At 44.8% G+C, this 12,228-nt stretch overlaps 1 protein-coding gene and 1 long non-coding RNA gene across 4 annotated transcripts in view; one reads left to right on the forward strand and one right to left on the reverse strand.

The window, feature by feature from the left end:
- LOC132678723 (uncharacterized) overlaps positions 1-2,177 on the reverse strand; it is an 81,953-nt gene extending 79,776 nt beyond the window's left edge. For both annotated transcript variants that reach the window (XR_009609752.3, XR_009609753.2), the window contains exon 1: positions 2,079-2,177. This is a non-coding gene — a long non-coding RNA (uncharacterized LOC132678723). The remainder of the gene's footprint in view (positions 1-2,078) is intronic.
- A 126-nt stretch (positions 2,178-2,303) lies between these two features.
- The window catches only part of SYNPR (synaptoporin), a 313,866-nt gene continuing 303,941 nt past the window's right edge, over positions 2,304-12,228 (forward strand). Inside the window, exons 1-2 of one of the 2 annotated variants that reach the window (XM_060631506.3) lie at positions 2,304-2,553; positions 2,673-2,738. In XM_060631506.3, coding sequence (XP_060487489.1) covers positions 2,545-2,553; positions 2,673-2,738 — 75 coding nt within the window. In that variant the 5' untranslated portion in view covers positions 2,304-2,544. Of the gene's footprint in view, positions 2,563-2,672; positions 2,739-12,228 lie in introns of both variants that reach the window. The other variant, XM_060631505.3, reaches the window with a different exon arrangement.

Genomic DNA, 12,228 nt, shown 5'->3' on the forward strand with positions numbered 1-12,228 from the left:
TGAATCCTCGTATGAATCACCCCAGGTTGTATTGCGTTGCAGTCACAAAAGACTTAAAAGTCTCAGGTACTTGCAACCCCAAATGCATTTCTTGCTCGGTTCCATGTGCATAAAGTCCAGCTGCTGCTCTGCTCTTCATCAGTATGTTTTTGTTTTTTTTTTTAAGTTTATTTACTTATTTTTAAGAGAGAGACAGTGAGCACAGGCACGGGAGGGGCAGAGAAGAGAGGGAGAAAAAACACGAAGCAGGATCTGTGCTGTCAGCGCAGAGCCCCATGCAGGGCTCGCTCCCACAAACCGTGAGATCATGACCCAGAGGTGAAATCAAGAGTCAGATGCTTTCATAGACAGAGCCACCCAGGTGCCCCTGGTCTTCATCAGTCTTATGCCAGGGCTCAGGCTGTCAGAGTAGCCTCTGTGTAATAAATTGTATTCGTGGTGGTATAAGGAAACAAACAAGATGGCAAATCTCTGAAGGTTCTGAAAACTCCTGCCCAGAATGCACACATCACCTCTGCCCATACTTCAGTGGCCAAAGCAAATCAAATGGCAGCTCCTGAGTTCAAAAAGGCAGGGCTATGTAGAGGAGGGGTGCTGCGGAGAGTGGCAAGACTGTGCTACAACTGACCACATCATTGAGTCCTGGTAACAAACAGCCGAGGTAGATATTGTTGGCTCCATTTTACAGATTAAAACGACAAGTGAGGTCTTGAAGAGGCTAAGCAACTTCACACACAAGATTATATACATAAATGTCAGGTCACATACTAAGTACTTGATAACTGCCTTCTCTCCCCCTCCCCTTGTTAAGTTGCATAATGGCTTATTTTTGAAACAACTGTTTCCAATTGTTTTAGACTGTGTATGTAGGAAGAGCAGTAGGAACAAAACTGGCTGACTGCAGATGGTGCAACTGGCCCTTTGGAGTTCTTACGAAATTTCTAGTCTTCTCAAACAAAATCCATGGGCGGGGGGCATCTACTCTGGATGTGATCTTTCTTACCCATATTTGGCCTGCGGGCTCCCCTTAGCAGACTCCTAACTACTCATTTCCATTTTCATCCCCCACTCTTAACTATTAGTCACTCCCCCCCCCCCCCGCCCCCCAACACACACAAACTCCAAACCTTTTTGGCAAATCTTGGTAGTAAACAGATGGGGTATCTGTGTTGCCCGGAGACCACTTCATATGTGGAATCCAGTCCAAAGCGAGTGAGAAGGAAGGGGCATATCAGCAACATGACTGAGTGGTTAAGCGCTCTCCTCCTCCTCCTTTTTTCTTCCTCCTCCTCTTCCTCCCCTCTACCCCTTACCCCACTTCTCTTTTACTGCCTTTTTGAATTCAGTTCTGGCTTCGTCATCTATTAACTGTTTAAACTACAGCAGACCACGTCCCTTCCATGACCCTCAATTTTCTCACCTCTAAAATGAGAATAGTGTAGTAACCCATGGGGGTTTTGTGACTATGTGAAATGCTGTTTATAAAGCCCTTTGCGCAATTTCTGACTCACAGAAGGAACTCGTTTGGTTGTTGTTAGCTATTATTTCGGGCAAGGTTAGCAGCCCATGGGAGGGAAAAGGTAGGAGTTTGGGCGGCAAGGACTCAGCAACTACAGGATGAATTCGGAGGAGCTTCATTGGGGGTTATTTGTTCGCCAAAGGGTCTCGGTGGAAGAGCATGAGCTGAGAGGAACTTGAATTTCCATCCCTGTCTGGCCCCTGTGTTACCTTGGCTGATTCGGCCTCTGTAAGCCTATTTTCTACCTTTAACGTGGGCATGACCTCACACAGTGGCCTCGAGAATTAGCCTGCTGGCGCACAGTCCCCTATTCAAGCTGACTTTGACCCCCCCTCCCCCTTCCAGCCGCGTGCGTCGGTCCCGACCCTCTCCTGGTGCTGGGGGCAGGGGCTGCATTACCCCGTTCTCGGTTGCACCCCGGCACCCGGGCTGCCTGGCCGCGCCGACGGCGCCCCCGGAAGGCTAGTGCGGACCAACGAGTCATCAGGCTCTCTTCGGCGTTCAGAAGTCACCGGACCTCACACACCTCCCCAGGTAAGGGGTGGTGCCCTTCTCTCACCTGGTGCCCCCGTCCTCAGTCTGGGAACCGTGCTGCCGACGGAGCCAGCCGGCTCTCCCCGCGCCCCGGCCCCGAAGTTTCCCGGGCGCCCGAGGGCAGCGTGCGCGCGCGGCGAACGCACGGCGGAGCGGGGCGCTCGGCCTCGCCCGCCCCCCGCCCTCCCCTCCCGGCGGCAGCTGGCCAATGGCGGCCCTCCCCGGGCGCTCCCCCTCCCGCCGCCTCTCCCCCTCCCCGCGCCCTCCCCGCCGCCCGGCTGCCTCCGCTCGCAGCCGGGGCTCGCAGGCTTGGCGGAGCGCACGGCCGGTCGAGCGTCAGCCAGCCCGCGCCGGCCCCGCTCTCCCCGGCCCCCGCCGGCGCCTGCACGCCCCGGGCCTCGCCCCTCCGGCGCTTCCCGACGCGGAGCTCCTGGCCCCGAGGACCGCGCGGCGGCGGCGGCCCCCGAACTTCATCTGAAAGGGAGGAGACGATGGACCCCGTGAGTCAGGTAGGGCGGACCTGGGTTGCGGAGGCGGGGGGGCGCCCCGCGGTCCGGAGAGGCGCCCCAGCCCCTTCCTCACGCTCTCTCTTTCTCTCTCTCGTCTGGCCCGTCCAAAGCTGGCCTCCGCGGGCACGTTCCGGGCGCTGAAGGAGCCCCTCGCCTTCCTGCGAGCGCTGGAGCTGGTGAGTGCGGGCTGTGTGCGCGGAGGGGGGCCGGGCGGCGAGCCGTCAGGTGAGGCGAGGTCCGCAGGGGCGCCCTCCGCTGGCTTCCGCTGCGAGCCCGGGGTTCGGTCCCCGCTCCAAAGACCTCCCCACTTCGCAGGTGCCGTTCCGGGCTGGCGGGGACCGGCTGAAGGGACCCAGCTTGGCCGCGGGAATGTGGACGGGCTTTTGCAGGCGCCCCGAGGTGTCCTCTCGCCTCCCGCTCCCGCGCGCGCAGGGGCTGCTGTCGGGAGCCCCCGGGAGATGGAGAGGTGGGAAGGGGAGCCGGTGGAGGTGAGGCTCCGGGCCTCACCTGCACTTCTGCGCGGGGTAGAGGCGGGGGGGGGGGGGGGGGTGGTGAAGGCTGGAGAGGAGGGACTCTCTGAAGGCTGGGCCTCCACTTGGCGGAGCTCGAAAGTTGTTCAGCACTGAGGCAGCTCTGCTCCCGGACTGGGATGCTGGAAGCCTGTGGTCAGCCGCCCAGCGGGAGCTCCAGCGAGGCGCTTCCAGGCTGTGAATGCTGTTGGTGGAGACAGCAGGAGTTCTTCCTTCCACGTTATAATTTCTCTACCCCGGCCACTCCTCGAGGGCTCTAATGATTTTTCCCAGGACAACCTACGCCCCCCCCCCCCCCCATCCCCCGATGCCCCCAGCCTTCTTGGTCTAGCTTCAGCCACTGGGCTCTCCGAAGTTTTGTTACTCTTTGGCTTTGTACCCCTATTAAAAACAAAAAACAAAAAACAAACATTTTGACAGTCCTCTGGCAACCTGTCTGTTGACAAGCAGGGAGGCACAGAAACAGCTACTCACGGGGCCACAGAGCAATGTTGGTGTTGTTGGCTGGGATGATGGTTATTCAGAGTGAAATCTGCAGGTCGCACATTCTCTCTTGCTAGGAGCTCTGAGAGGCAAGCGGACCTATCTGGACAGAAAGTTCAAAGCCCGTCATGTAGCATTAATCACAGGCCCTACCACTGACTAGCTGGGAAATTATGTAAGAGCGTGCCCCGTCCTCCCTGATCTTAGCTCCAAGGGCTAGCGTGTGGCTTTGGCTACACAACTGTGGTGCGTTTACACGGATGATCTACAGGGTAATCACGTTTGCCTTGTTTGTGGACCTGCATTAAAATGCAGGAATGTATCAGTTTGACATACATCAAGACAGCATTTGGAAAGCTTGAACTAGTGGTTCAGGATGGCCATTATAAAACAGTGGCCCTTACAGCCAGGTTAAACAAAGCCAGCAGGGCTCATGGTCTGGGAAGCTTCCGGTCGCTTTCTCAGAATTCTGCCCACATTCATTCATTCAGCCATTCAGTAAACATTCCCTGTGGAAAAGCAGGGTTTTTTGATCAAAATCAGAACTCCATTGCCAAGCCATTGTGTCTCAAAACAAAATTCAAAGAGTTGACATCAATTTTCTGGTATCTCTGATTGTCTCACATTGTCATTTACCTGACACATTGTATTCTTTTCAGTCCTGTGACGGCATCATTCCATGTCACTACTCACCACACAGCCTCTACCAGTATGTTTCCAAGTACAGTAAACCTGGATGAATTTGTTTAAAATGCAGATTTCTGGACATCAGTTCACAATATTGGGAAGATGGGTGCCCGGGAATCTGCATTTTAAACAAGCTCCCTAGATAATTCCTATGCACTTTTAAGCTGGAGGACCACTACCCTAAGCTATCCAGGTTTCTTCCAAAACTCAAAAGCACTTTAAGTTTCCCTTCATCCTCACACCCCAAGCCTGGAAAAAAATGTGTGTCTTTTAACCTCAGCTTAAATATTACCTTCACGAAGTTGTCTCTTATATTGCCTCCTTTTCCTTTCCTCTACCCCAAACAGAATGATTCAACCCATCCTTTGGGCTTCCATTACATTTTATTCATGAGAATTTATCACACTGCATTATAGTTGTTTTTTTCTTGATGTGCGTGGTGAGAGAGAGAGAGAGAGAGAGAGCGAGGGAGGGAGAAGGAAAGAGAAAGGGAGAGGGAAAGGATTAGTAGAACATTTATTACACCTAAAATATTTATAGTCTTTCCTCTCTTTTAGGCCTCTAAGGCTATAAGGTGGAATAGCTTATGCTTGCAGATCAGTTACTACATTCTCTTTGTGGAAGAGAGCCTGAATAAGGGACAAAAACAAACAAACAAAAAAGAAACAAGGGGACAAACCAAAACAAAGCTTAAAAAGTCAGAGAAGTTAGTTGATCTACCTTTTTGAAAATCTTTTTTAACGTTTATTTATTATTGAGAGACAGAAAGAGACAGAGCATGAGCATGGGAGGGGCAGAGAGAGGAAGAGACCCAGAATCTGATGGAGGCTCCAGGCTCTGAGCTGTTAGCACAGAGTCCGATGCGGGGCTCGAACTCACAAACCCAGCGAGATCATGACCTGAGCCGAAATCAGATGCTTAACCAACTGAGCCACCCAGGTGCCCCTTGATCTACCTTTTATAAGTGCTAAGGTGAAGAGGTGAAAGCAGAGAAATAGAAGAAGGTTAGTTACTGAGCAAGTTTAACAAAGTGGAGAGAGAGAAGGAATATCTATGTTACCGTATGCATTAGTAGGAGGAGCCTCTCTGAGCCATCTTTTTCTGTAGGAGATAGTGACAATGAGAGAGCGTGTGATCTCTTAGCAGGCAACTTGTTCTGTTTGTCTCTGTGTTCCCCCCTAGTGCCTTTCAGAGTTCTTGGTAAACAGTTAAGTGATGAGCTAAAGGTGAAAATTGATGATGACAGAGCACTAATAATACCCCAGTTTCTCCTTTTCTATGGAAAGCAGCTTTAAAGTTGGTGCTCCTTAAAATTTTTGAACTATAATCCTTTTGTTTTTCAGTATTTATAAATAAAAGTGTATATAAAGATATATGTTCAAGGATATTGACTGCAACATCATTTGTAGAGGAAAGAGCTGGAAACAGTAAGTCCGTTCGTAGGAAAATCATTAGTGTGTGATTCATATATGTTATGAAATATTATACTGCCATTAAAAAGAATGAGTTAAATTAATATGCATTGACCTTAAGGTCAGTATATGTAATTGTCTTTGATAAAATTGTCAAGTGCAAAAAAAAGGGTTTCATTCTTAATATTTGACAAAATTAAACAAGTTTAATTAAGTTCCATTAAATGGAAACAAGTGGCTTTCATTTTTTTAGTCAACAATTTATTCAATCAGATTTCAAAGTAATGCGCAGAGTAAAATACTATTTTTGTAAAAAATAGAAAAAGGGACATATAGTTGTGTGTGAGAGAGAAAGAGAAACAGATTTGTTTGAGCATAGAGAAAAGTATAGATGTGTACCACAGAACCGTTAAAACTGATTTTTTTCCAAAGGGTATAATTTGAGGTGTAATGGGAAGAGGAGGGGGTGAAGGAAAGCTATGTTATGCAGGAAGAACCACAGGCATGTCACTTGTCTGCAGTTGTGCACAACTGTAATTTTTTAAAATAACTTATATTATGAATGATTTCCTATGGATTGGCCATATGAAGTTGTGTTACTTCTAAAGACATCCACTGATATTGAATTTATAGCCTTAGGGTGAAACATGCACTTTATGTGCTCTTTGCTTAGGAAAGGCTCATGGATATAGTAGATTTAAAGTTTAAATAATGTATAAAAGCTAAGCCTTCAGGGGAAAGCTTTAGCCAATTTCAAAGACTTTGAAGCAAAACTTGCAATTCTTAATCTCTACTTAAATGAGGTCAAGGACTTCTCACTATCTTTTGAGTCAAACTCAAAATTCAGGACATAACACTGATCCCAGTGGTCTGTTTCATTTATTCCATGATGATAGAATAGATCCAGCAAATCTCTTAAACTTTGATTTGGAAATGGTAAAAAAAAAAAAAAAAAAAAAAATTTACATTTACCCCATTTCTCAGTCTTACTCTGGAAACTAAGTTAATAGAATCCTGCCTTCCACTGATCACTCTTACTTTGCTACTTCAGTTCTTTGCTAGTTGGACTTTGGTCTTTTTTTTTTTTTTTTTTTTAAGTATCGTCAGCACATTCTTTCTTCCCTGTACTATTTACAAAGCTCTGAATATATACCTGTGGATTTATGTGTACTAGAATGTGGCAGACCCCAACACATCTCCATCACCCAGGACCAGAATTAGTGTAGATGTAAGGGCATCAAAAGGACTTCAACTCCACAAATGATATTCAGCACAGTCTTCCAGCATCATGATGCTGCAAGTCCGGATTCTGTCCCTATAGAAATTCCTGCTAGGTCAAATTGCCTGATTCCTCTAATCCTTACTCTTTGACATCCATCTCAAACTGTGCTATACCATTTCTGCAACAACCCTGAACTTCACATTTCCATTCTGCTTTTCCTTTCTGCCTTCCCAAAGGAAGCCAGCCAATCCAGAGATGCAGTGTGTCTGACAGATGAGCCATAGGGGCTACTACTTCATGTAAATGGAGGCACCTGCTTTGCATAAACTTCATCCCTGAATCTAAGTTCTCAAATATGTTTTCCAAACAAACAGAAGACAACATTCTGCTTACTTGATACTAATAGCGTTTATAATCATGATTGGTAGTAACAAAATAAAGCAATAATATAGTTAATAAGATATAATATATAATTAACATGATGTATCATCATTTTGAACACTTAATGAGAAAAGGAACGAGAGCTACCTTTCTCATGCAGGCTTCATGTGAGGCGCTATATTTTAGTGCTTTCAATACATCAGCACATTAAAATCTATATGACTAACATTTCCATTTCGCCATGAAGCGCAGGGACTTAACTAACTGATCAAGAACAAAATTGTGGGAAGTGGCAAAGCCAAGATTTGAGCACTCTCACTCCCAACTGTATTCTCTTAAATGCTGCACTTTTCTGCCTTCTTCAGTGTGGCAGGCACCTGCTGTATCTTATCTCTAATCCTCAAAGAAATGTTAAAAGGCAGATACTATCCTATTTGCAGTGTTTATCTCACCCACTAAGATATATTTTTGAAGGCTTTTCTGAAAATGCCAAGGAGGGTTTGCATTTAGAGACGAATATAACAGACATCAGTTGTCTTCTATATTGTTTTATTTTTTATGTTGGTTATTAATTGACCAAGGTCGAATAGGTTCTAATTAAAAATTAGTATCTCTTCATTTAAAATACATAGAAAAAGACTATGATTATAAAGCCAATAACTTAATCTCATTTTGTGGTCTTTTTTTTTTTTTTTTCTATTTTCTTAAAAAAAATCTGTGTGCATGAGTCAGACAAGTCTTTCTTTTTTTCCTAAGTATAAACAAGACAGGGAATTCTAACATGCGAGATATTTAAATTATGAGCAGCAATCTGTCATTGAGGGCCTGATGTAATTTCAAAGCTACATTAATGTGGATTTAATTATAACTTTCTAGCCTCTCAATTAGTGACAAAAATCATGTGTGATTGGAATATGAATCAATAAATACACTTTTCATAAAAGAGCAACTCCCCAGTATGCTAATGGATTCATCACTTAATGCACTTCCAAGTTTATTAAGACCGTTGGTGTTTGGCCCCATAAATACAGAAAAAAAGAGAAAAATGTTACTTATGGATTTGAATCCTGATTTTATTTTTCACTAGCATGGTGACCTGGGACAATTTATTTAATTTCACTAGACTTTATTTTTCTCATCTCTAAATTGGATTGATAATGGCTCCTACTTCAAAGGGTTGCCATAATGATTAAATGACTTAATGAAAGTAAACCCCCTTGTACGGTGCCTGGGCTATAAAAAGCGCTCAACAAATTATGAAGGTGGTGATGATGATGATAATGATGATAATGATTTGGGTGATTCTGGGGATGATGAAAAAGGAGAAAGTAGAAATCCATTGGAAGGTAATTTAGAACGTTATGGAAACCTCTTGCGAGTTAGAATCTTGGCAAAATTCAGAAGTAGAAAATCTGTATTCACCTTGCATGTACCTCTTTAAGCCCCTCTCTCTGTATACCATGCTATCATGGTTGGGGGTTTTTGTTGTGTTTTCTTTATTTTTATCATTGCATAAATGATTCTTCAGGAACTTGCCCTTGGAGTATCTGCATTTCAAAGAACATTGCAGAGAGGTCAGTGTGGAACCTACAGGAAAAGGTCTCTTGAAAGAATTGCAGGCAGTTGGTTCTCCAGAGTTTTTTGTTGAGGTGCAGGGAGAGAATCTTCCTCATTTTTCTTAAATCATAATCCATAGACATTGCTTATGTTTGGAAGAGTTACATGTATCCAACTGAATTTGCCAGATTGTAGATGAAGGCATTCATAGGATCAACCTCAGGCAGTTATTAACCACACCCTAATACCCAGCTACACCTGGCACTTGGGAGTCTCCCAGGGTAGGGATCCTGCCTTCATGCTCAAGTAGAGACATTGTTCTTAGTTCTCTGTTCCCCAGAGGATTTACATCTCTTCCTGACCCAGGTAAGGGGGAAACAAACAAACAAAACGTCCGGTCCCCTGGGTGGCTCAGTTGGTTAGGTGTTCGATTCTCAATTTTGGCTCAGATCATGATTTCACGGTTTGTAAGATCAAGTCGCGATTCAGCCTCTGGACTGACAGTGTGGAGCCTACCTGGGATTCTCTCTCTCTCTCACTTTCTCTCCTTCCCTCTCTCTCCCTCTCCCCACTCTCAAAGTAAATAAACTTCAAAAAGAAAAGAAAAGGTCACGTGTTAATAGAAAAAAAAAAAATAGTCCCTAAGGAATATGTGTAGAAATACATGACTTTTCTTTGAGTCTTCATCTTCTTCAGGCATGTGTTTGACTTTGGCTATATTTGTAATTATTCTTGTTCATTCTATTATCCTTTCTTTGAGAACCTCAGTTTCCTCACCTGAATACTGGGGCAATACCCTTGGCTTCTCACAGTGTTGTAAATTTTAAGTGAGATCAGGCATGTAAAATACTTTGTAAACTATTAAATGTCCTCTAAAAGTAAAGATAATTGCAATCATCCTGATGGTTATGATAAATACTTTTTTCCAGTCTAAATGACTCTGGGCAGCGCCTGGGTGGCTCAGTCGGTTACGACTTCAGCTCAGGTCATAATATCATGGTTCGTGAGTTCGAGTTCCGCATCAGGTCCTGTGTGGACAGCTCAGAGTTGGAGCCTGCTTCAGATTCTGTGTCTCTCTCTCTGCCCCTCCCCAGCTGGCACTATGTCTCTGTCTCTCTCAAAAATAAGTAAATGTTAAAAAAAATTTTTTTAATGACTCTGGGCAGCATAAGATAACTGACCTAGTGTGAAGGTTGAGGCATAAAGTATGAGCACCTGATCTCTATGAGTGGTTGAGTCCTTCCCAACCACCAACCTCCCTCCAGTCTCTCATATTGAAATCCAGTTTCTTGCTCTGTACACATTTCACATTTCTTAGATGTTTTGGTGATGGTTTCTTGCTGATCTGATGGGCTTTTGCAAATGTCTCTTCCTCTGCATGGAATACCACCATTCTCTTCTAACCCAGCCCTATTTAGCTGACAAATTCCTCTTGTCCCTTGAGGTGTCAGCTTAGATGTCACTTCTCTTGGGAGGACCTCTCTGAGTAGGCTGGTTCCACTGGAAGAAGTCAGCCTCCTGATGGCTCCCCAAGCACATTCTTTTTTTTTTTTTTTTTAAGTTTGTTTATTTTGAGAGAGAGAGGCAAAGATAGAGAGAATCCTAAGGAGGCTTCGCACTGTCAGTGCAGAGCCCAATGTGGGCTCAAACCCATGAACCGTGAGATCATGATCCAAGGCTAAATCAAGAGTTGGACGCTTAACCTACTGAACCACCCAGGTGCCCCATCCCAAGCACATTCTTTAATGGCTTGTTTGCATTTTAGCTTCTCAGGCAGACTAAATGCTCCATCAAGACAAGTTGTCTTGTTCATTACTAGATTCTAAGTGTCTAACACTGTGCTTGACACATAGTAAGAACAACTCTTACTATGGAGATGTTTACAAATCCCATCAAAACATCAGACAGTAAGTGCTCAGTAAGTATTAGGTGAAGGAAGAGGGGGGAAGAAGAGAGGGAGGAAAGAGAATAAAGACTGAATAAATGAATCCTTGAGAACACATTGGATGTGGTGTAAATTCGCCTTCATGATTTTCATTGTGAGGAGGAATCCTAAGGACTCCTATAGAAGTAATTGTTCAGCTGCTACTTTTGGTTGTGGAGCAGAGTAACTCACCTAGGCCGAGTCAACTATTAAAAGAAAGACAGGAGTTGTAGACATCCTCACTGTACAATAAAGGAGGTGAACTCTTACAGCAATACAAGTGTGAGGGCAATAACCAAAACACAACAAAAGTGTGAGGAACGAAACAGGAGTAGGTCTCATGTCTTGTGTTCAGGACAATGAGGACAACTGCCTTACCAAGAATGTTGCCATTATTGTGTTTTGACCACTGTCCTGCTTCATCTCCTTGTGTTCCCTGTCTCTTCCCATTTACCCCATTCTTTCCCTGATTCTAATCTAATGTCCTAAGAGAAGGGATATGATCGGTTCAGCCAATAATTCTTTCAGTGTGGACACAGCTATCAGCCCCAGGCCATAGCAGGCTATGGATTGGCTGCCCGTGGATCAGACGCCCACTGTTGGCTCTGTCACAGCCTGAATGAAAAGGATCATGAGACTCAAAACATGTCTTCCTTCATTGTTCTTTCAGGGGAAGAGTGGGAGGAATAATTCTTGAAGTCATCGGCACGGTAGGCATAGTAAGAAGTTTACATGTCTAGTGGAAGAATACATCGTTGTTTTATGAGTACACCTTCCATTAAGGTAGTGCTGGCAGTTTTCTCAAGATGTTATGTCTTTGATATCTGGGACCAGCATTCCTGGTAATGTTATTCGAGGGGGTGTACCTTTGGCTCTTCAGCTTACAGGGCTCCAGAGCTTAGGCCAACTTGTTCATCACCTCTTCTTTAAAGGAATGATGAGGTCTTGTCTGTGTTAGAGAATCAATTTGTGAAGGAAAATGTATTCCTTCAAACCAGATGCACTTCATTTTTTAATTGAGCTCTGGCCCTTAATGTTAGAATACTACATTAATTACTACATTAACTAGTTCTTGTGCTTATTCCTGTGATAGAAAACAGGAACGCACTAATGTGGTTTTTTTGTTTGTTTGTTTTTAGTTTAAGATTCTTATCCCACTTAATTTTTTTTTGTCCTGAATATCTACTCATGGAAGAGTCATTGGCTTGCCTGGTGTGATAGGTGCTGTTTGTTTGAGGGAGAGGAGGAGAGAAATTGGTTGACAAGCAAGAATCACCATGAAAAAAGGCAGCATGGTGGGTGAAGGAGCCTGGGCTTTGGCATGTGCCTTACACTGGAAAACTGGCTCTTCTTCCCAGCCATGGAAAGTGGAGGTGACTGCATAATCATGCTGTTCTTCAGGGTCTGCAGCCATCGAAGGAGGAATGTAAGTGTCACATCTTTTGGTCGCCATAAGGGTTAAGTAAGATA

This window comes from Panthera onca, chromosome A2 (genome assembly GCF_046562875.1).
Source record: "Panthera onca isolate mPanOnc1 chromosome A2, mPanOnc1 haplotype 2, whole genome shotgun sequence".
In the NCBI taxonomy this organism is placed as follows: domain Eukaryota; kingdom Metazoa; phylum Chordata; class Mammalia; order Carnivora; family Felidae; genus Panthera; species Panthera onca.